This window comes from Indicator indicator, chromosome 22, assembly GCF_027791375.1.
Source record: "Indicator indicator isolate 239-I01 chromosome 22, UM_Iind_1.1, whole genome shotgun sequence".
In the NCBI taxonomy this organism is placed as follows: domain Eukaryota; kingdom Metazoa; phylum Chordata; class Aves; order Piciformes; family Indicatoridae; genus Indicator; species Indicator indicator.
This window is the reverse complement of record NC_072031.1, coordinates 14,199,458-14,223,260: the sequence shown is the minus strand read 5'-3', so window position 1 is coordinate 14,223,260 and position 23,803 is coordinate 14,199,458. Positions and strand designations below refer to the sequence as shown.

At 47.4% G+C, this 23,803-nt stretch overlaps 3 protein-coding genes across 5 annotated transcripts; 2 read left to right on the top strand and 1 right to left on the bottom strand.

Annotated features, from left to right (window-relative positions):
• Positions 1 to 7,761: 7,761 nt before the first annotated feature.
• ATP5MF (ATP synthase membrane subunit f) lies at positions 7,762 to 9,505 on the top strand. The gene is made up of 4 exons (XM_054391285.1): positions 7,762 to 7,794; positions 7,885 to 7,992; positions 8,873 to 8,989; positions 9,325 to 9,505. Exons 1-4 carry the CDS (start codon positions 7,779 to 7,781, stop codon positions 9,351 to 9,353), a joined length of 270 nt encoding a protein of 89 aa, XP_054247260.1. The 5' UTR covers positions 7,762 to 7,778; the 3' UTR covers positions 9,354 to 9,505.
• A 2,330-nt stretch (positions 9,506 to 11,835) lies between these two features.
• On the bottom strand, positions 11,836 to 18,101 carry CPSF4 (cleavage and polyadenylation specific factor 4). Of its 3 annotated transcripts, none has more exons than XM_054391282.1 (8): positions 17,999 to 18,101; positions 16,423 to 16,473; positions 15,752 to 15,904; positions 14,868 to 14,963; positions 14,539 to 14,632; positions 13,973 to 14,077; positions 13,043 to 13,187; positions 11,836 to 11,935 (listed from the first exon to the last, which is right to left on the bottom strand). In XM_054391282.1, the coding sequence occupies exons 1-8, from the start codon at positions 18,099 to 18,101 to the stop codon at positions 11,867 to 11,869; spliced, it is 816 nt and encodes a 271-aa protein (XP_054247257.1). In that variant the 3' UTR covers positions 11,836 to 11,866. The 3 variants fall into 3 exon arrangements, with proteins under 3 accessions (XP_054247257.1, XP_054247259.1, XP_054247258.1); XM_054391284.1 differs by having other exon boundaries at positions 13,043 to 13,153; positions 14,005 to 14,077; XM_054391283.1 differs by having other exon boundaries at positions 13,043 to 13,135; positions 14,005 to 14,077.
• Positions 18,102 to 18,287: 186 nt separating this feature from the next.
• PTCD1 (pentatricopeptide repeat domain 1) lies at positions 18,288 to 23,739 on the top strand. The gene is made up of 9 exons (XM_054390872.1): positions 18,288 to 18,368; positions 18,457 to 18,915; positions 19,305 to 19,445; positions 19,645 to 19,863; positions 20,453 to 20,554; positions 21,224 to 21,661; positions 22,867 to 23,049; positions 23,273 to 23,411; positions 23,726 to 23,739. Exons 1-9 carry the CDS (start codon positions 18,288 to 18,290, stop codon positions 23,737 to 23,739), a joined length of 1,776 nt encoding a protein of 591 aa, XP_054246847.1.
• The last annotated feature ends 64 nt before the right edge of the window (positions 23,740 to 23,803 follow it).

The following is a 23,803-nucleotide window of genomic DNA, read 5'->3' as shown; positions in this document are numbered from 1 at the left end:
GGGAGCTCCTTTCTTGCCAAGTGCATAGGATAACATGGCCACTGGGCAAGCCTGGTCAGACAGGTCTGTCACGGCACTTGCAAGAAGCTGGAATTTGATCTGGTGCAAGCTGGGGAGGGGGGGTGCCAAGCAATGCTATTCCTGAGTGAAGTATGACAACAAAAACACAGAGCTATATGGTGGGGGAGAATGATGCTAAGGAACACATGTGCATCCCCACTGCACCACAGAGAAGCACTGGGGAAAGGAGAGCAGATGGAGGAGGAGCAGGGACCTCACCAGCTCACACACAACCTAACCAAACACAGCCATGACCCCTGCCACGGCGACTGCAGTCAGACAGCAGTCAGCTGCTGACTGAAGAGAGGCAGGGGGTAGCTCTCTGGGTGTGCAGTTGCCCAGATGGAAGGCCTGGACTGTCTATGTAGGGAGAGACAATTTGCTGGTGAGAACTGAGCTGTGGCTGTCCCATCACAACCTCACAAACCTCCTGGTTCCTTTGTGTCTTCCAAGCTCTGCCACTGGTAAAAAAAAAAAAAAATAAGAATGAGGTCTAAATGAAACGGTTTTGCTTCTTGGCTCCTAAGCACTTAGTTCACTCTGATGTCTTTTCACTGCCACATGCTAAGTGATTGCAGCCATCAGGAAGAAAGAGATACCCATGGATATAAAAGCCCTTGCAGAAGCACCGAGTGGGGAGTTGCACTGGGTGGCACTGGTGACTGGCTGTGATCTGAGATCTGCAGGAAGGAACATCAGTGGCCAGTGGAAGTGGAACATCAGTGGAAGTGACAGTGTGTGTTCACAGCCCAGAAAGCCAACTGTATGCTGGGCTGAGTCACAAAAAGCAGGACCAGCAGGTCAAGGGAGGAGATTCTGCCCCTCTACTCCACTCTGGTGAGACCCCACCTGAAGTCAGTACTGTGTCCAGCTCTGGGGCTCAAAGCATAAGGACAGAGATCTGCTCGAGCAGGTCCAGAGGAAGACTCAAAGACGACTGGGGCTGGAGCACCTCCCCTGTGAGGACAGGCTGAGAGAGCTGGGCTTGCCTGGTGTGGAGAAGGCTCCAGGGAAACTTTATTGTGGCCTTTAAGTGCTTAAAGGGGTTATAAGAAAGATGGACTGTTTATCAGTAGTGATAGGATGAGGGATAAAGGTTTCAAACTGAAAGAGGGTAGATTTAGATCAGACATTAGGAAGAAATTCTTTACTGTGAGAATGGTGAGGCACTGGAACTGGTTGTGGATGTCCCATCCCTGGATGTGTTCAAGGTCAGGTTGTGTGGGGCTTTGAACAACCTGGTCTAGTGGAAGATGTTCCTGCCCATGGCTGAGGGCTGGAACTAGAGGATCTTTAAGGTCCCTTCCAATCCAAACCATTCTATGATAAGATCCCAACAGAGCTTTTGGTCTGAATTAGACCCATGTCAGCAACTGAGCTTGTTCCAAGACACAAGGATAGCAGAGGGAGATCAGCCATGGACTGCTTCAGCTGGGCAGGTCAGGTGGACAATTTCCACACAAGGCTGTGAAAGTGATGAATGCTTCCATCAGATGTAAATGTGGGAAGGGAGGAAAAGTACAAGGACTGTGCTGGAGGAACTGACAGTGGCTTCAAAGATGGTTACAAGGCGATCTTTTTTTTTTTTTTTTTTAAGCCTGTGTCACACTATTTAATTAGTCTCCAAATCCTCCCCTGATAATCTGAGGCCCATTTGTACAACCCTCCTGCTGGGACACTCACACCTCCCCAGGCAGACACATCGATGGGCTGGGAGTCATCACACTCATCTTCCCCACGCTCACCAAGGCAGAGCTGCTGGCACAGATGGAAGATGTGTTCAGCACTGCCCTCCTGGACTGATACCATTCTGACTTTCCCAGTGGGAACATTTTAGCATAAAGAAACTGGGGTTTTTTTTTGCTGGTCTCTGGGTTTATTTTCGTGGCTGTCTATGGCAAGCAGGCAGCCTCAGGTACAGCTGTCACTGCAGCAGGTTTACCTCAGTGGAAATTCCTGCCTTGGTTTTGCAAGTGTTTTAATTAACCTGCATTATTTTTTCCAACACTTTACCACTGATAGCATGTAATTATCTCCCCACTGGTATATATTTAGCTAACCAGAAGGCTGATCAAAGACCTACAAAAGGAGGTACTTTTGCAACTAACGTTAGAGAGAAGCAAAGGCCAAGACAGGACCAGAGGAGGAGGAGGAGGAGGAAGGAAGGAATTCCCCCTCCCCATTTCTAAACACATGGCTCAAATTTCTCCACTTGAAGAGATAATCATAACATTAACTTACACATTTTACCAGAGGAGCAGGGAGATGCATCAACACTCAAGTGCTGTGAAGGAGAAAAGGACTATGTAGATGCTAAACCATTAATCACTGGTAAGCGATCTCCTCTGTGAAGTGTTTTGAGGTTGACTAAGGAAAATGGCTCTGCAAGAACACAGAGCAAGCAACCTGCTTGCAGCCATAGGTTACCTCTCTCCACTGCTTTTTCTGGGTCAGTCACAGAATCACAGAATCACCCAGGTTGGAAAAGACCTCAGAGATCATCAAGTCCAACCTATTGCCTAATACCTAACACCTCCTGACAACTAAACCATGGCTCCAAATGCCACACCCAAACTTTTATTTTTAGCACCTCCAGGGATGGTGACTCCACCACCTCCCTGGGCAGCTCATTCCACCAATCCCTACATACTAGACCAGCAACCTGATCTCGTTGAGGATGTCCCTGCTTACTGCAGTGGCATTGAGCTAGATGACCTCAGGGGGTCCCGTCCAACCCGGAGCATTCTCTCTGTGTGTGATTATTATCTCTGCAAGGCAACTCACCATTTTCCTGAGGAAGTCTGCTCAGGGAAGAGCTTCCAAACTCCACACCCCTTTCTCATCCTATTTAGCTGAAGTCTGGTTTCCACTCCAGGCACAATTTTAGACAACCTACACTGAGCAGCTGCCCTGCTCTGCCCAACCCTGCCTTGCTCTCACCACAGCAAACTGTTCACACAATTAAAAGAGACTGGATGAAGCTCCATGGGACAATAACTTCTCTCCAAATTACTGTGATAAAGCATGCAGCTCTCTCCATCGAGCTTCTGAAAGTGCTGGTAGCCCATGATTTTTCTTTCTCCCTGATGGCTGCAGCTGCTTAACTTGGGATCACAGGATGTTAGGGGTTGGAAGGGACCTCCAGAGATAATCCAGACCAACCCCTCCTGCCAGAGCAGGACCATAGAATCCAGCACAGGTCACACAGGAACACATCCACATGGGGCTGGAAAGTCTCCAGAGAAGGAGACTCCACAACCTCTCTGGGCAGCCTCTTCCAGTGCTCTGTGACCCTCACAGGGAAGAAGTTCCTCCTCATGTTGAGGTGGAACCTCCTGTGCTGGAGTTTATATCCATTGCCCCTTGTCCTATCCCAGGGTGCAGCTGAGCAGAGCCTGTCCCCTCCCTCTTGACTCTCAGCCCTCAGATATTTATAACCAATTATTAAATCCCCTCTCAGTCTTCTCTTCTCCAGACTGAAAAGCCCCAGGGCTCTCAGCCTCTCCTCATAGGGCAGTGCTCCAGTCCCTTCAGCATCCTTGCAGTCCTCCATTGGACTCTCTCAAATAGATCCCTGTCCCTCTTGAACTGGGGAGCCCAAAACTGGACACAATATTCTAGGTTGATGAGAAGACATTAGTCTGAGGATGTAGTTGAGGAGCCAAGAAGCATCCTCTGCCAAAGCATATCTGGCCACTCACGTAGGTTTGATGCTTTATTAAAAGCACTGAGTGCTTTGTCATCACTGCCAGGGGGTGCAGGACCTGTTAGTTAAATCCCCAGCTCTCAACCTTCTTGAAGGCCACTCTGTGCTCTTTCACACACCTATGGAATCATAGAATTGTTAGGATTGGAAGTGACCTCAAGGATCATCTAGTTCCAACCCCCAAGGACACCTCTTATCAGACCTATTTGCCCAAAGTCACATGCAACCTGACCTTAAAAACCTCCAGGGATGAGGCTTCCACCACTTCCGTGGGCATCCTGTTCCACCCTCATGGGGAAAAACTTCCTCCTAACATCCAAGCTGAATCTACCCATTTCTACTTTTGCTCCATTCCCCCTAGTCCTATCACTACATGGGGGGATGGACAATGTGTCTGCCTCTTACTACAGTGTCAGGGACCACCAGGCCCTCAGCTTTCACAGAACAGAAAACCTGATCCCAGCTTCTGAGATCTTACAGTCTGAGGGAGGTTGTGTTATGCTTTTTCCTTCTTTTCAGCAACTTCAGTGAGGAGTGTTACTTAACTTTTCAGGCCACAGATGATTCTTTGGATTGAAAGCTGCAATATTACGTGTTACACTTGAAACCCCCTCAAAAAAAGGAAACCTCTTTGGTGCCTATTGATGTTGTCTGCAAAATACTCTGGGTTTCTGAATTATGTACTGCCTGTTATTTCCATGCCATTACTTATGAAATTCATTTTCTAGAGGGGTCTTTAGTTAGATGAAAACCTCAGGGCAATGTTCCATTAGGCTTTTATTTTTGTAGGCTGGGTTAAACCTTCTTCAAACTGGCAGGTTTAACTGTGTTCCTTTAGGGTAGCTAAAGGAGACATTAAGTCTCTTTCCACCCACAAAGCAAGATTGCTCGAGTACCTGAAGGCTCTGAGATGACAGTTTTTGCCTACGAGATTAAAAGGAAAGGTTATGTGTGGATGGACAGTTCAGCTCAGGTGGAGGAGGAGACAGAGAAACAGCATTTTGAAACAGGCAGGGAACGGAAACTTCAAAGAGCCTGAACAATCACTGATAGAAAACCTGGACAGAATACAAGAACCAGGGGGATTTGGGGTCACTTTGCTGCCTGGAGCAGGTCTGGAGCTATAAACATGGAAACTGACTCTCAGCTGTGTGATTTCTCTTGTGTGCAGGAAAGAAGGGCAGTGAGCATTCTTATGAGTGAACAGAAATACCTTTCTTCATCACTCCTCATCCCAAATGGATCAAACAACAAGACCCTGAATTTTGGCCAGCACTACAGGTCAAAGGGAGGAAATGTGTGCTGCAAAACCTCCTGCACATCTGCACCAGGGAACAGTTCCTGCTTGGTTCAGGATTAAGATGACATAGAGACAACAGCATGATTCCTCTTACTCTACCAGGGCAGACAGCTCAGGCACGGGTTTGAGTCACTGTTGTCCTGAATTACATTGGAGATGTCTCTTTCTTATGAATTACCATTCCTACACGAACAACCCAAATTTCCCCAGACCTTGTTCTATGCAGTTTGAGCAACTCTCCGTGCTCTTCTGCTCTGCAGGGAACTTCTTAAAATGAGGCACCCACCACTGTTGGGTTTTTGGCTTTGTTTTGTTTTGTGTTTTTTTTTCTTCCCTGTAGGTGAATTAATCTGCCTTGCATGAGTAATTCTGTTTAAAACAATAGGCTGCCTTGCAGGAATGAGAGAAACAAATTTGAAGCATGCTTTTATGCAAGTGCTGTAAAACAGGCCCCATTGCAGTTCATCAGGGGACACTTCAGCAATAAAATGACAGTTACTGGCAAAGGGCAATAATAAAATAGAGGATAATTTAATAAGGGGATTTTTAACCCATTTAATGGGGCCTAAATTTGGAACCCTTTCTTCAAGTGATGAGGCACACTATACTTTCCTAACCCTACCTGCTGTTAATAAGTAAAATAAGCAATAATCGATTCCTTAATCTATTCCTTCTGCTCTGATTTTTTAAGTTATGGGAGGGGAGAGCCTATTCAATTCAAATAAATTGATCTCAATTAAATGGTGAAGCTGAACACATAGACCATGACTCATTACAGGCTACCACATCTCTTGAGACGAGAGGTCCCGTGCCTCAACTCAATACCAGATAACACCAACCCTACAGATTATAAGGCAAGAATTCTGCAGTGGCAGGAGGAAGGCAGGTGGAATAAGACTCTGTGACTGAAGAGAAATAAAAGGTGTGGAGATTTTACGCAGGAGCTCCGTGGGCCCCCTTCAGCATCCTGAATTTTGCCTTCATCATCACCTCCGATCCGTTCTAACTGTCCCCCGCGGGATGGAGATTTCATAACCGGGAAATGAGGTCCTGGATGAACAGCAGCAGCGGCGGACGGCGGCTGCCTGTTTACTGATGTATCACTTTGCTTTTCAGCTTCAGCACAACAAACAGCAAAACCTGACACCGCTTTCCGAACCCGAGCGATACGAGCAGAACCTCTAGAGGTCGGGCTCACGGAGCACAGCTCCCCAGCAGCGTTCCGCTGAGCGCTGCTGACACCTGCTGGAGTCCTCTCCTGGAAGCCATCCTCCTCCCACTGCCCCCGAGCTCTGCAGGTGTCTTACCTGCCCAGGATGGGCCTTCTGGGGGCCTGTGCATGCTAAATCCTCAAACAAAATAAATAAAATACACCTGGAGACGTGACATACATCAGGGTGACTGGAGAAAGGGAAGCTCAGCGGAGACCTCATTGCTGTCTACAACTACCTGAAGGGAGGTTGCAGCCAGGTGGGGGCTGGCCTCTTCTCCCTGGCAACCAGCAACAGAACAAGAGGACACAGTCTCAAGCTGCTCAGGAGGAAATTTAGGCTTGATCTTAGAAAGAAGTTCTTCATAGAAAGAGTAATTGACCAGTGGAATGTGCTGCCCAGGGAGGTGGTGGGGTCAGCATCCCTGGAGGGGTTTAAGAAAAGCCTGGATGAGGCACGCACTGCCATGGTCTGGTTGATTAGATAGGGTTGGGTGATCAGTTGGACTTGGTGATCTTGGAGGTCTCTTCCAACCTGGCTGATTCTGTGATTCTCTGATTCTGTGACTTCCTTATCGCATGAAGGCAAAAGTTCATAGAATCATAGAACTGAACCATGAAAGTCATAAAAGACCTCTAAGATCATCAAGTCCAATTGTCAGCCCAGCATCACCATGGCCACACAGACATTGTCCTTATCTGCACATTACCTCTCCCACCACTCTTGTTATGCTTCCACCATGTCTGGCCTCTCCTTTTTGCCTTTGACATCCTTCCAGAGAAGCTGTAGTGAACCACATCATATTCCCATGGGGAAAGAGTCCTGAGTGGGAACTGAAATGGGACCACACAGTACATTAAACAATACACTTGGAGTTGGTTAAAAAAAAACAAAACTAAAACGTGTAGATGTGGCACTCTGGGACATGGTTTAGTGGGCATGGTGGTGGTGTTGCGTTGGCTGTTGGACTTGATGTTAGTAGAGGTCTTTTCCAACCTTAATGACTGTGATTATTCATCTGATAGGTAACCCCTGAGAAAAAATAGTCTAACATTCCTTCTCTCATCTCAAAGCCACCTACGAAGACAGCAGGAGAGGGCAGATGACCCCCGGAAGAGGTTTGAGAAGCCCTCCTTTCTTACATGACAGTAAATGAGGACAACGTAAGTTCAGTATCTACTGTCTGTGAATGCACATCTACAGTGCTAAAGAGTTGCAACTTCGGAGCACATCAATGAAGGTTGATTTGCATGACACCAGCAACCCCATGACGATGCTGATGAAATTTTTCTCTGCTGCTTGCGCAGCTGCAGCTGTTTTCACCTCCTCAGCCCTAGCACCCCACACCCTGCAAAGTACCGTCGGGGCTGGTGCTCGAGCCGCTCAAGATGGCGGCAATCCCGCGCTACATCCTGGGTCCAGCCTGACCTTCCTCCCGTGAGCCTCTTCGGCCCGCTCCTTCCCGCCTTCCCCCGCGGCGGCGCAGAGGAGCAGCGGCAAGATGGCGCAGTCGCCGGGTGAGTGCTGCGGGCTCCCAAGGTGACCGCGGCTCCCCCCTCTCCCCTCTCCTCCCCTCTAACCTGGCTGTGTCTCTCTCCGTGCCGCAGTTCTCCTCAAGGACACCAAGCTGCTGGACGTGAAGCTGGGCCAGCTGCCCACATGGCTGGCCATGAGGGACTTCACACCCGGCGGCATCGTTGGGGCCCTGCGAAGAGGTGAGGGGAATTGAGGGGACCGAGGGGAGCCCGCGGCCGGGCTGTCTGCCCTGTGGAAACAGCCCTGTGACCACCGCCTCGGCCAGCGGAGACCCGGAGGGTGCGAATTCTTACTCCTCACGGAGTTTTGCAGAGCAGTGCTCAAGCACTTGGCTGCCGGAGTGGGTGTTGGCTGTGGTGGGGGTGGGGGATCCTCTTCTGCAGGGGCTACTTCAAGACGATTTTTGCTTTCCCGGGGCCCTGTCTCCTGTAGCATTTTGTTCTCCGTTCTATAAATCTATGTCTGACATGGGCTTTATTCACCAGCAGTTTGCTTTCAGCCTCCATGTATAAAGAGGAAATATTTGACCCCTGTATAAAGAGGAAAAACGTGAGCCCTGAACCTGTTTGCTGAGAATCTTGAGGTTTCCCAACATGACAAATCACTAAACATGGCAGCTGATATCTAAAGATGGTAGGAAAGGACACCAGGGCTTTTATGGATCACTGGTGAAAGTTTTGACTGATGTCCTTTGCTATAGAAAGAAGAATGACATTTGGGTAGATTTAAACACAAAATATCAAATGCCACCGTCTACAGAATGTATATACACTAGTATGAAATAATTAGATCATTCCAGAGCAGCTTGAGCTCAATTAAAGTCACATTGTTTAGTGAAAAATTATAAATGGCTTCCCCCCCCCCCCTATTTTTTAAAGGTTTAGCACTATTAACTTCAATTCATCCTGCTTAACTCACACAGGCTGCCTTGTCTCAGACTTGCTTCTGAGACCCTCATTAGAAACAATTTCTTCACGTTCTGTGAAACCAGGCTGCTTCTTCCAGACAGAAAAAATACACAACTCACCTGGCTGCTCTGACAACTTTTCTCCTGCACAGGGTATGACAGATACTATAACAAATACATAAATGTCAAGAAAGGAGGACTTGCTGGTGTCTCCATGGTACTTGCTGGTTATGTGGTGGTCAGCTACATCTGGAGCTACAGTCACATCAGTGAGTAAAAGCAGTATGGCCAAGTGGGTATAGTGTAACTTGGAAGGGTGCCTGAGGCAAAACCAATCTGCTGATGGTTTTAGAAGTAAAATTAAAGACTCTGCTAACCGTTGCTGCTTGAATCCCAGACTATGGGCAAGCAAAGTTCTTTTAGCCATAAAACTTGAATGTTTTCACTAAGTTATCAGCTGCCCAGTCTTTTCTTGGTGATAAAGAAAGGTTAAATATTCTTATCTGACCACAGTTTTGAGTGTGTTGTTTTCCTGTGATTTCAGGTGTGGTGTGTTTTCTTGTGACTTCAGTGAAATTAACTTGCTTTTCTTTAAATGACACAGAGCATGACCGCCACAGGAAGTACCACTGAGGCAGGAATTTTGGAGAGAAGGTACAGCTCCTGAATACTTAGCTACTGGAAACAGTTGTCCTGACAGAAGATCTAATCCTTACTAAAATCTGTACTATTAAGACCAATAATAAAGTTGACACAATTTACATTTACTGGCCTGACACTCTTATAACTGACTCAGTTGTCTTGTGCAGTTAGTTTGTCTTCTTAACCCCATCTATGACAAGTTCAGAGATGCTTGGGAAAGCATCTGCTAGATAATGAACTGGGGCAACTATTACAACTGATGCCTGTTTAACTGCTTGATAAAAGTAAAAAGTTTTGGGTTGCTTCTTCATGGTCATTATGTACAGGTTGGGCAACTTGCTTGGATTTAAAAGAAAAATGCAACCAGATTGCCCAGAGAGGTGGTACAAGCTCCATCCCTGGAAACATTGCAGGTCTGGTTGGATGGGGCTCTGAGCAACCTGCTCTAGTGGAAGATGTGCTTGCTTACGTGACCTTTAATGGCCCTTTCCAATCCCAAACAGTTTGTGTTTCTACAAAATACCTGAGCTTTAGGTGGCTTGTTTGTGTGACCACGTTACTGATTCTCACTTGGGGACTGGGGGTATTTGGGCAGTTTTCCATCTGAGATGGGATCAGTTTAGCTTTAAGAAGATGCACAACTCTCATTCTGTCACTTAGGAAGCTAATGCTTCCTATCTTTGACAGCCCAAAATTTATTAAACAAAACTCTACCTGCTTCCATTGCTAAAAGAAGCTGGGAGGTTGTTCTGAATGGGTATAAAATATTAAGACCTTTAATATAACAAAGCTTCATGAAATTAAACTGAAGGAAAACTTCGTTCCTTGACTTAAATGCAGCAGTGAGAGGTTTAACGAGAGACACTGTGGAGAAAAGTAGCTTAAAAGGCATTCCTATGGGTTTGGCACGAGCAGATGCTGGAATCCTCACACCCCCCACACTGCCTGCTGACTCTGTACAATCACAGCTGGGTAGTGCAGATACAACCTACAGTGTCTCTCAGAAGCTTCAGTGGTAAAAGGACGGCTTTCAGTATTGGAAAACCTATTCAGGCAGCAAAGACCATGAAATCCTGAATGAGACAGGGAAGGCAGCCAGACTCTGGAGTGGTTTAGTTTCCTTTCCACGTGTCTAGCTACACACAGAGAACACACCTCATGGTTTGTTCTGTCTCTGGAGGCACAACACATTGTGAGACTTGTCTGATGGTCTATCACACTGCAGTCACTTAGACTTCAAACATCTGTTTTGAACTGACTCCAACTCTCCACAGTGAAATAACCACATCATTCAGACCAACATAGGCTCTGGTCACTGCTCTTAATCCACTCATTACCTTGTTAAAAAAAGAAACAAACAAAAAAATAAACTCAAATTCACAGCCAGCTTTTTCCATGGGTACATTTCAATAAAAACAAAGTCTAAAGGCAGTCAGCAAATGAGTAATGGGTTAGAATCAGTAAGGCTCATGTTGTAGGTGCCTTTTTTTTCTTCTTTCTTAATTCACATTTTGATCATTGGCCCTTTTGAAATAGTCTCACAAAAATGAATAGGGTTTGGCTTGCAAAAACTACTCTCAGTAGAGTGCTCTACCACTTTTAAAAGCAGTGCTCCGTAAGAATGCACATCTCCACTTCTTGGTCTCCTCCAGGCTATGAAAATACCTGCTCAGTGTAAGCTGGATGACAAGGGGCTGAGACAAAGCTCTCCTATTCCTGCTCTTCCAGCCATGTTCATTTCCCTTTTTGAAAATGGAAAAAGAGCACAGAGGCAGCTTTCCTACAGTCATCGTTCCTTGGCTAACCACAGAAACGCCAAATTGTTCTCCCCCGATCAGCTCTCACCCAGATTAATTTCTAACCTCCAGTATAGCAAGAAGCACAGAAACAAAGCAAGTGGGCACGAGTTTTACAGCCTGACACAGACGATGCATTAAGTCACCCACCAGCTTACCAGCTGCTACAGGCTGGAGCTGGGAACACGACTTTGCTTTTTTAAGAGCTAGAGGACAGCAGGATCCCTGCTTCCTCACTGAAGGGAATGCAATTCAAGTATCAGTTTTCCCAGTCAGTCTTCCTGCTTTCCTGCTTCCACAGGGAGGGCTGGAACACTGCAGGTTCTCCAAAGAGAAGTGGCAGAAGGGAAACACTTTAAAGAGACACTGGAGTTAAGAAGTGTTGCACCAGCGGGGGGCTGCGTACCTACTGCCTTTTGGATCTACCTTTCAGCAGGGCTCAATGAAAACAGGCAGAGGCCAAAATCCATTTTTAAAAGGTTAAAACATAAAAAAAAAAACAAACCCCAAAACAAAAAAACCAACAAACCAAAACCAACAACTCAGTTGTGGACAATTACAAAAATGTTGCGCAGCAGCAGCCAGCCTCACAACAGTTCTTTCAGTAATGGCATTAAAAAACAACCTGATTGATAGTTCAAGACATAGTGCTAGGCAGAAACCTTTTCTCAGTGTTAACAGCTCCCCTGCACTCTTCTTCCTGCTCTTTCACTGTCCACTGAGAAAGGCCAGATGTCCTTTGGTGCATCTGTTGGCATAATGACCTTTTTCACCACACTAAAAGAGAAAGAGAGAGGGGAATTATTACATAGTTATGGCTTTACCTCTAGCTGCCTTAATAAAAGGAGCTGGAAACCTTTCCAATTTTCCAAGCTTCTCTACCTATGGAAAATGCAGCATTTAGCAGGTGAAGTGAAACAGTGTCACAAGGGACATGATTTAAGGGTACTGCCATTCCTTGGAGCAAAAGCTGCTTCTCTGCTGAGAGCAACCTGATGCCACGTTACTGTTAACACTACAAAGGAGAAAGCATCCAGCGCATCACTGTGAGCCACAAAGGGCTGTAACATGCAGAGAGAACTTCAACATTTGAGGCCTCCAAGACTCCTCCATCTAGTGTCTCCATCAGTGCCCCATGGGGACCCTACTGATTGACTGAATTAAGAGAAATGTGCAGCATCTGGACAAGAGGTTCTTGACTTTGCACTTTGAAGCTATTCAAGCCCAGACAGAAATGCCAGGATCTGGTGCAAGAGGATCCTCCAGATACACTTACTTACAGGTAAAACAATAAGCAGCTATTAAAGGTTTTCAGTGAAATGGATCCAGCTACTCCAGATCCCTAAGCACAGTAATTTTTACCCAGACAAGCACCTCAGGCACAGCTGTTGACATGTGCAACAAGACAGCTGTCAAAGCTGAGTGGACAGGATGATCCTTTGCCATTTTCTAGCTGTTGGGGTTGGGGCTTTTGAAGAAAAATAAACAGAGGTGGAAGTCAATTGTGTCAAAGTTTCTTGATGAGCAATCAAGGGGAAGAGCTCACTCCTTGGTTTGACTGCAAGGGGATGCACTGGCAGCTGGAATACTGAACAGTCTTTGCCTGATTTCTGTCATTCACAAGGACTTTCCAGTTAACTAGGGAGAAGAAAGTCTTTCTTCAGTCAGCAAGTGTAAGCAAATTGACTCATGAGACAAGCCTGCTGTTAACCCTTACTTTGACATGTGCAGTTTGGCAGTCTCCTTTAACTGCCCATCACGGGAGGGTTTCCTGTTCATTAGCAGACAAGCAAAGTGTCCTGGAGTGTCACAGCCATTCCGCGAGTGGGCAAGCCAGTCACCCAGAGCTTTCCTTTGCCTCCTCATCCCTCCCCTCTCAATTACCTTGTAGCAGGTGACCTGCTCCAACGGCCGGGGTCCTCTGTTCCCAGTGTTGTTATTCTGAGACTGCATGACTCCGATGACTTGGGGTGTCCTCTGTTGAGTAAGAGAAGACTTCTGTCTCGTTAAGTGCATCAAGGATGAAGACCTTTATGGTTGTTTTTTATTTGTGTAAAGGAGGGAAAAGAGCACCCCATAGAGCAAATGATCCGTTTTTCCTCCAGATCTGCGTGTGGGTGCTCTGCCAGCTGGAGCACCAGAGGGAACTCAAGCACTGAGGCTTGCAAAGCCCAGCAATCCTGCTTTTCTCTGGAAAGCAGATTTAGGGAGTAGGTTTAGGCCACTAAAATATCACTGAGAGGTGTCACATGTATTACAAAGCCTGGCAGATTGCTGTACAACCACATATGATGTGCTTCTGCCTAACGTGGGAGTGTTCTGTGACTAGATGCCCATGTAAAGTTGAAGCAATTGTAAGGCTTTCATCGCTACAATGGCTCTGGGTTGGTCACTGCTTAATTCTTGCATAGCACCCTCCATTCCAGGCAGTGTCCCCAAGCAGCAGAACAACCACTGCTGGCCTCTGGGCCAGAGGACTGAGGAGATTAATCAAAGACAGAGTAGAAACAGATAAAGCACACCACCAGAGTCCCAGGAGGGAGGCAGCAGCAGTTTGTTGTGATCAGATGGTGGATGTTAGAGGGCTACGAGAAGACAGAAGGGACAGTTTGTGGTTTATTTTAATTTATCTCCAAGTTCTTAATTACAAGACTATCACAGCCTGTTGTAAAATCTGAAAGGTTTTTTCCTCTATTACTACTTTTCCAAGGCTTCCCAGTGAGCTAGATACAAGAGCCCAGGTCTCCAGTTCTGACCACTATACAAACCACAAACCCCTCTCTTTTAAAGCACTGTGGGAAATGCTTTGAGGGCAGGCGTGCAGGGGAGGCAGGGGAATGGAGTACCTTTTGCTGTGTTTGTGTCGGTTGAGGCAGTGGTGGTTGCTCTGTGGTTCCCATTGGCAGTTCAAACCGAGGGCTGATTTGGATGGAAACAAGAAAATTGATTCTCAAATGATATGCCACATTTTACCATCAGCTCAGTCAAGTAATTCCAAGCAACAAAAGAAACATTTGGCCAATTAAATTCGGCTCAAGGGAAATAAATGACCTCCTCCTCCTCCTCCTCCCCACTTCTCTTTGCATCCTGACCTCAGCAATTATGCATAGGAAAATGACAGTCCAGTATATACCAGTATGTAGGATAGCCCTCTAGCTGGGAGGTCTTCTGGAATATAATCCCATGTGATCCCACTGCACTGATGACACCTGATCACCACTTTGGAGCCTCACTGCTGACTCCCACGGAGGCTCTGCCCCATATCCTTAAATCAGTGCAACAAACTAAACCTTGGCCAAATCTCCAAAGCCATTGGGAAGCACTGGAGCAGCCCTGTTTATACGACAAAGGAGACAGGAGAAACCTGGAAGCATACTCACTGCATGAATTTACAGGTTGGCCCCTCTGGACAGAATCCAACCAGGTAATTCACACAAATGACTCTTCGAGTGTGTCGGTGTCTGCAGAGGGGACCTGCAACACAAAGCTCAGTAGTTCACCTTCCACACAGACATCTTCCAGCACTTAGTACACCCTGAATTCTGCTAAGTAAGTCTATGCTGAACAACGTTGAGAGTTCTCTTCAAGGGTGGGGATAATTTAATGCCCCTTCAACAGAACCATATACAAACAGATCAGGCAGAAACGAACACCACCACCCTACTCTTGACTCAGAGCCACAGAAGCAGCAGCTGTGTGCCATACATACCATGTTTACAGAAGCCTCTGTCATACCAGGGACAGTCTTTGATCTTAGACTCCGGATCAATGTGCAAGAATGGACATTCTTTGTTACTGCATTCCCCTGTACCAAAGGCAAACACACTGATTAGTTGATTGTGCAAATTCCAGATTCAGTGGCCCTCAAAACATTACCTGGGTGATGTAGCTCCCACAAAATTGTTACCAACATTTGTAAGCTCAGGCACAACAGTCTTGCTGCCTGCCTTAACCTAGATGAAGAACCGAGGACTCACCCCAGTAAGTAAAGTTCTACCAGACTGGATAATTTATGTGTGCTTTTAAAAACAATGAGGAAACTAAATTTGATAGAGCAGTCATGATAACAAAAAAACAAACATTTAGTGCACCACAAGTGTGGAGAAACTACAAATTGCGCACTAACCTCAATCCAAGGAAACCTACAAGACTGTAAGTTTCTGACAGCAAGTTGCCTCATTATGTCCAGATCTCCAGAGCTGGAAAGCAAGTGCATAAAAGTTTTGCACTCCCATGCCCTCGGCTGCTCATCAACTCCCCAAAAATAAGAGTCATGCAAAGACCAAACTGCTCAGCCTACTCATCTCATACCCAAAACAGAACATAAGGCATAAAACCCAGTAAAAAACTTGAACTTCCCCCCTCTTCCCCCAAGGGACAACCTCCTGAGAGAGAAGATAGCTACAGTAAATCACAAATTTGGGGGAATAAGGTGAAGGACTAAGCAGATCTCAAAAAACCTACAACCTAACAATATCATCAGACACAGAGGAACTGTAACACTCTGAAGACAGACGAGAGGGAGGCACCACGATCCTCTTCAGACTCCCACACCAGCACGGAATGCTAAGTAGGAGCTACAATGCCCCTTACCAAATTTAGAGTAGAAGTAACACTCAGGCATCTTGGTCATGTCATACTCATGCAGAAACTCGCACTGGTCACCCTTTTTGCACAGTCCTCGTAGCCAATGTTTGCAAACAACTGTCTTTTCCCCACTGATGTGTCGGAACGGGCACATGCCCCCTGCGGGAGGATGGAGCAAGGAGAAGGGAAAGAAAAGAACAATCAAAAAAACGTGGCACAGGGTAACATAGCTGCACTTCATTCCCCTCTGCAAGAGGGGTTTCAGAAGTCATCACTTTAACAAAACAGGGAGTTCCACACAAGTCTTGTGTTACCCTCTAATGAGCTAAGCAAGGGGGTCTCCAGATCTTAACCATGGCGACCACAAAGCACAGCAACCATAGCACACTGCATGTGGTTAAGTTCAAGCCTTTCTTTACCAGTAGCTTTGCTTATCCATCTCCTAACTTGTTAAAAACTCTACCATTATTTCACAGCTGCTGCAGGTATTCCAACATCCAACACCTAGGTGAACCTGCTCTGGCAGGGGAGTTGGACTAGAGGTCCCTATCATCCTGTGCTCTTTCAGTTTTAACCTCCATCTAGGGTATCCCCCCAACTTTACAAAAACTGCAGAAGGGACTAGAAAATCTCATTTGCCCCCTCCACCCCATAATTGTACTGGAATCATTACTTGCCTTTACCACAGGCCGCCTTTAAAAAGAATTCACAAACAGCTGCACCCGATTCTGTGGAGAGAAGAAACATAATCTTAACAAAGTTTCATGGCAACTTTTAAAAGCATTTCCTTCCCCAGAAAGACAACCTGGTCCTCAGCATCATAAGGAATTTACTTTCCCAACAAACTTGCTCACTCAAGCCTGGCCCTCACAAGCATCTCTATGCTTCTTGAGGAAATCCACAGGGATATGTGCAGAGGTTTAGAATCAGATTGGAAGGGATCTTTAGGATCATCCGGTAGAACCTTCCAGGGCAAAAGTACAGTCTAGACAAGCTGGCCCAATAACTGTCCAGCTGAATCTTAAAAGTGGTTTGGTGGGGCTTGTTTTGATTTTCAGGTATTTAAGTTTTGCTGAGTTTTGTTTTGTTGTTAAGTCAGTCATGTCGGTGAATCCTTAATTCAGAGCCCTGGCAACAACAGACTTGTATTTTTTGACCACAAGAGACTGAAACAACCATTAGAGTGCTATCCCTTGCTGAACCACGATATTTGAAGGAGTTAAAACATAAGTTTAGTAGGCCAGAAAATTTCAGCAAATTATGAGCCTCCTAAGACTACCTGTGTCAGATTATTAGACTGGAAGAAAAGGTTTAGAGACCAGGGCATGGATAAATCTGAAGTCTCCCCATGATCAAAATGCCAAATCTATCAAAAGGGAATGGAAAAAAAATACAATGTTTTATGTTGTAAAGAAACTTTAAAGGTCAACTAGTCCAACCTCCTTGTAGTGAGATCTTCAACCAGAGCAGGTTGCTCAGAAATCCATCTCTCCTGACCTGGAGTGTTTTCAGGGATAGGGCATCTAACACCTTTCTGGGCATCCTAGGCCAGTGTTTCACCACTCTCAATGGAAACATTCCCTCCTCCTCTCTAGTCTGAATCTCCTTTTTTCAGTTTAAATCAATCACCCATCGTCCTGTCACAACAGACCCCACTAAAAATCTGTCCCCAGCTTTCTTATCAGCTCCTTTAAGTACTGAAAGGCCACTAATAGGCCTCCCTGGAACCTTCTCTTCTCCAGGATGAACAACCCAAACTCTCTCAGCCTGTGCTCACAGCAGAGGGGTACCAGCCCTCAGATCATTTTTGTGGCCTCCTCTGGACCTGCTCCAAACAATCCATGTCTTTCCTGTGCTGAGGACTTCAGGACTGGACACGGCAGTGCAGGTGGGCTCTCACCAGAGCAGAGTACAACGTCAGAAAGTGATGTTTATTCACGACAATGTCTCAGCTTTCTTTTTCCACCTGGCTGGATACTAACTACAACTTTTACTAAGTAGGAAAGAAAAACATTCGGATTCAGAGGGAAACCTCACAGGGAAAGGAGAAGCTAGGTGGATCTAAGGATTAGACCTGAGCAAAGCACTCAGATCGCCACAAACCTCCCTCCATCCCAGCCATCCTCCCTCCCCAGCCACCTCAGTCAAGCCCGGGCCGGAGGTCAGGGGTGGCCCCTAGGCCAAAGGCCAAGAGCCGGCCCCAAACACGCCGGGGGAGGAGGGGGCCGCGCCGCGCTCGCTGCCTGCACGCACTGTCCATGCCAGGGAAGGGTAACGGCTGCGCCCCCAGCTGCTGCTCCACAGCTTGTTCCAGGTCGAACTTGATGTGGTCCACGCTGGCGATGAGCTCCTGCATGGTGGCGGCTGGGGGGCGGCGAAGGCGGGACGGAAGGGGGGGTATGGTGGAGGGAGGGGGGGGGGCAGCGGGCGGCCGGGCCCGGGCTGGCCCGGCCCGGCCCGCTCCGCTCCGTGCCGGCAGTGCCTGAGGTGAGGGGAGGCGGCGGCGGCAGCTCCTCGCCGCCCCGCGCCGCCCGCCCGCGGAATGCCGGGAGTCACCCCTCACCCCGCCGCCCAGCGGGCCGCGCGCGCAGCCCCACCAATCAGAGGACGCCGCACCGCGCTGGTGCCGCCCCTTCCGCCCGCGCCTGCGCCGCGCCTGCGGTGAAGGGAGCTGGGCCGGTGCAGGCCCGGGGGTGGTTTCCTCTTCGCAGTCGTCTCCCGGTGGCCACGAGCAGGTCATGAGATCCATGCGAGTCCTTGGGCCGCTCGCTCTGCGGTGTCGCTGGGCAGGTCCTAAGCAGCCCGGGAAGGCCTCTAGTCTGCTCTGGGCCTCGGGTCAGAGGCCGCCGCTGGGTTGGAGGCCGTTCCGCTCCTCGCAGGTGTCCTGCAAGCTGCCTGGTGGCGACCCGAGAGAGAGCGATGCTGGCAGCTGCGCTGGAGCTGTTGGGGCGGAGGAGGAGGAGGAGGATGACGACGAAGGCGTGGAGTTCGGGACGCTGTCTAATAAATTTTCCTCAAGAAAACATTATCACAAAGCCACCTCACACTTCCATAATTTAAAGCTTCAAGAAGATGGAGAAGAAGAACCGGAAAGAAAACCTCGACGCGGACCTAAGAACACACCGTACTGGTACTTCTTAAAATGCAAGGCTCTCATCAAAGAGGATAAGGTTTGTTTACAGCTCTTCTCTTTTTTTTTAATTTTTAATGCAGCTCGGAGTTGTTCAGAGAGGTTGTGGATGCCCCAACTCTAGAAGTTGTTTAAGCCAAGCTGAAGGGGGTTTCAGCAACCTGGTCTAGTTAAAGGTGTCCCTACCCATGGCAGAAGGGTGGAACTGGGTGATCTTTAAAGTCCCTCCCAATGCGTGCCAGTCTGTGATTCTGTGAACTCTGCAATCTGGTCCTTCTGTATCATCACTCAGTATCTTTACAGAAGTAAAATAAGCTGTGAGGTATCTGTGCTCTGCAGGACTTCTACCATAGCCTGCCCACAGCTTTGTATTAATGCGTATTGTGATTGATTCTCTTGCTGCCTTATGGATTTTCCTCTCCCCTGTAGCTGGCAGAGGCTCTGGAGCTGTTTGAGGTGCAGATGCTGAAGGAGGAGCGTGTGCAGCCAGAAGAAAGCAATTACACAGTTCTCATTGGTGGCTGTGGCAGAGTTGGCTATGTGAAAAAGGCTTTCAGGCTCTACAATGATGTAAGTTTATATTCATTCCTCTCAAACCTTTGTAAGATTTTCTGAGCTAAAACTGTTCCAAGCACTTGGTCACATTAATTTGTCTTTACTGTGCTTTTGAGTTAGTGTTTGTACCTCACTAGCCTGAAACTCTCAAAACCCAGTTAAGAAATTCTAGCAATCCTTTCCTGAAACCTGGTTCAGATTATTCTTCTCTTAGATGAAGAAACGTGGCTTGACTCCCACTGAGGCCACATACACAGCCCTGTTCAATGCCTGTGCTGAGTCCCCATGGAAGGACTCTGGGCTGCAGAGTGCCCTCAAACTGCACCAGCAGCTGAAGAGCAAGAACGAGGAGCTGAACCTGATCACCTACCATGCACTGCTGAAGGTCTGCGCCCTCTGCTCGGATCTCAGGATGTGCTTTGATGTACTGAAGGTAATTACACAACTTTTTTCAAATTAAGTGTCATCTGCTCAGGTTAAAGCTCCTGCAAGTTGCCATACTTCATAGACTTTGTTTCATTTCCAGCATCTGTTTGTATTTCATTGATCCTTGGTCATGCAACTATTGGCTTAGTACACACCAAATGTTAAACGAAAGGAGGCAGCTATAGAAGCTGGCTTTAAAATTCTGGCCAGATGAGTCAAAGGCTCATTGAACAAAATTTTGAGGGACCTCACAGCTGCTGTATCTATTTCAGTTCATTTTGAAGACCCACATGTTAATACTCAACTCCTTGCAGAGGTCTCAGAGCAGCTCTTTCCTGAAGAATGGGAATGGCTCTTTGGGAATGGCTAAAAGAACTGCTGTTCCTGACCCCAAGGTCATTCTAGCTCCCATGAGAGAGAAGCTGGGATCTGTGCAGGCCTTCCCTTCTTCTGGAGTGATTATTCTGCTTACAGCACTGGGAGCTCACTTTGTGCTTTGCTGTTGCTGTATCCCCAGAAACAACAGTGGTGTATGAGCTTCACAGCCAGGACTGTTTGGGTAACTGGGAAGTTCCATGCCCTCTCTGCTCTTTCAGGAAATTGTGCACAAGGGCCACGTTCTTACAGCTGAGACCTTCAGCTTCCTCCTCATGAGCTGCATAAAGGACAGTGAAAACGGCTTCCGATACGCCCTACAGGTTGGTCTCCATGTTCTAAGTGGGGAAGGAAAAAGCACTTCTGTGTTGTGATGTGTCCCTTGAACACAAAGAAAGCAGCAGGCTGCTGAGAGCTGGTGAAACAAGGAGTTCAGCTCTTCCTAGGAGTAATTCTGTAGCTAGACTGCCATTAGGGTGTCTCATACCCTGGTGAACCACCCTGGATGATCTCACAAAGCTGTACTAGCTCCAGGAGCTCACTGTCCAGAGGCATCTCAGCTCATCATGCTGTAAACTCACTGCTCTGCAAGCAGATACTGTTAACAGATAGAAGCTGCTAGGAATCTTCCTGTTACTTAATTATAATCTGTTCATCTTCCCCCTCCTCAGGTCTGGAAACAAATGATTGCACTTGGAATAAAGGCTGACAGTCACATTTACAATCTGCTGTTGCGTGCTGCCAGAGACTGTGGGATAGGGGATCCCATCCTGGCGTCCAGGCTCCTGCTCAGCCCCACCACTGAGAACTCAGCTCAGCTAAGGCTTCCACCTGGGAGGCAGAGGGAAAAGGGGAAAAGTCAGAGGAGGAAGGGAGCAGAGCAGGCAGCTGCTGTCCAGCTGGATGTAGAAGCCATGGAAAAGCAATTATTTCAGGAGAAGCTGGTGCAGCCTGAAGAACTGATCTGGCCACAAACCGAAGATGTGACTCAGGCTGAAACCAAACCAGCTGCCCTGGACTGCCCCAGCACAGCCGACAGCAGGAATGGCGCGTTGATGACGAGAGGCCAGAACGAGATGGAGCAGGCACAAGCAGACCTAAGCCAGAAGCTGCCCTTCTGCAACCTGCCCAACTTGCTGGATTCCAGGATACCCAATGCAGATGTGGTTTCCTTGGGCACAGTGACCACACCGTCCCATCGCCTGGCTTTGATGGGGGACGTGGAAGGCTTCTTGAATAAAATGAAAGAGGACAATGCAGAACCCAACATTAAAACATTTACACTCCTGGCTGAACTGGTGGAACCCCAAAGCCCTTCAGAGTCCTCTTTGCTGGCAAGCTTAGATAAGCATAAAGTGAAAGTAGATGTTACCTTCTTTAATACTTTAATAAGGAAGAAAAGTAAACAGGGAGACCTGGAAGGAGCAAAGGTGAGAAAAACTCAGACCCAGCCCTCTCACCACCTCCTTGTCTCAGGAGGCCTCCTCTGTCAGCTGTTTCACTGTGAGACCTGCTTCGATATCCATAGAAGAAACTGGGGCTCCTTGTTTTTTTCACAGAACACTGCTTAAGTTAATTTCTAAGCCTTTATAGATTCTGTTTTAGCATGTTCAGCTCTCTGGAAAGCTGTGGACTTTTTGCAACTGCTGTCAACACTTGTGTCTTGCAGAGCATGTTACCAGCTTTAGTGAAGAAGGGACTATCTCCCAACCTCCAGACCTTTTGTAACTTGGCCATTGCCTGCCACCAAGAGAAGGATGGGCTGCAATTACTCTCAGATTTGAAGGTAATAAAAAACAAAACAAAACAAAACTCTGCTGTGTGGGGTTTGAGCTGCAGGAGAAGGCCAAGTGAAGCATTAAAGTTTCTAAAAAGACCTGGTGAGCAGTTGGGTTCTCACTCCAAAAATAGACTACTCTATAGAGTAGCCGCTGTGGTCTGTCTTATACCTGTGCTGGGACAGCAAGCTGCTACACAGGTTTTGGAGTGAGAACTTGATCCTCGTCACAGAATCCCAGATGGGTTTGGGTTGGAAGGATCCTTAAAGATCATCTAGTTCCACCCACCATGCCATGAGCAGGGACACCTTCCACTGCACCTGGTTGCTCAAAGCCCCACCCAGCCTCATCTTGAATATTTCCAGAGATGGGGCATCTACAACATCTCTGGGCAGCCTGTTCCAGTGCCTCAGCATCTGCATAGTGAAAAACTTCTTGCTTACATCTCATCTAAATTTATCCCCTTCTGATACTGTTACCCCTTGTCCCGTTAGTGCACTCCCTGATAAAGAGTACTGCCCACTTTAAATACTGGAAGGCCGCATGAAGTCTCCCTGAAGCCTTCTCTTCTCCAGCCTGAACAACCCCAACTCTCAGGCTGTCCTCACAGCAGAGGTGCTTCAGCCCTCTGTTTTTACAGCCTCCTCTGAGTCTGCTGCAATAAACCCACATCTGCTGGACGTAGCACTGCAGGTGGGGTCTTACTAGGGCAGAACCCCCCTCCTTCAGTCACTCCTTTGATGCAGCCCAGGGTGCAACAGGCTGTCTTGTGGAAGAAGTGCCTGTGTGCCTCTTCCTGTAGGGCTCCTGTGCTAGTTGGCAGATAAACATTTAACTCAAGCCTCTGTTGTTTCCAGAGATCTGGTGTGACTCCCAACAAATACATCTACAGCACCCTCATTGCTGCTGCTGTGAAGAAGCTGAATTACAGTTACCTCACAGAGATCCTGCGAGACATGAGGAGAAACCAAGTGCCTCCCAATGAAGTTATCATACGTCAGCTGGAGTTTGCAGCACAGTACCCTCCAAAATTTGACAGGGTAAGTGACCACAACTGGTCAGAGCATGAAGGCATCACGAAGGACACCAGCAAGAGGGGGGAAACGTAGCTGTCTGCCCAAGGCTTCTTCCCATGGGTTTGTCCAATCTGGCTGACAGTTACTCATGGCTGTTTCTGTAATAGCAGCAGCTTCTAGCTCTGACATTATGGTCCTTGAAGCAAGCTCTCTATCTAATAGAAACTTGTTGGACTTCTTTTTGCAGTACAAGTCAAAGAACCCCTACCTGGAGAAAATCGACGGCTTCCGGGGCTACTACTATCGGTGGTTAAAATTCATGGCAGGAGAGGAGACTCCCCACCCGTGGGAAAAATACAGGACCACCACACAGGTGGCAGATGAGGGTAAGGAAGAGGCTGGGCATAAGTAACAGCAAGCAGGACACACAGTCCTGCATCCTCCTGGTGCTGGAAGAACTTGGAACTTGCTCCCTTAAACTGTCCTGTAGTAAAGCTGCTTGGTATTTCTGTGAACCCAAATTCTTGTGGTATGTAATAAAATAATTCTCCTTTAAGGAGAAGCAAATACAGTTCCAGGGAGTTTCCTTAAGCTGCAAAGAGGAGATGGGCTAAATGAGGAAGAAGCAAAACCAGCTTTACTGGTGGTTTAGCTCAGTGCTAATGTGTCGGTTTCCTGAGTTCTGTATCTGGGCACTCAGTATGTGACCAGTAAGTCTCTCCAGACTGCTGGCATTCCTGAATGGATCTACACACTAATTCCAGGTTACCTCCAGTGA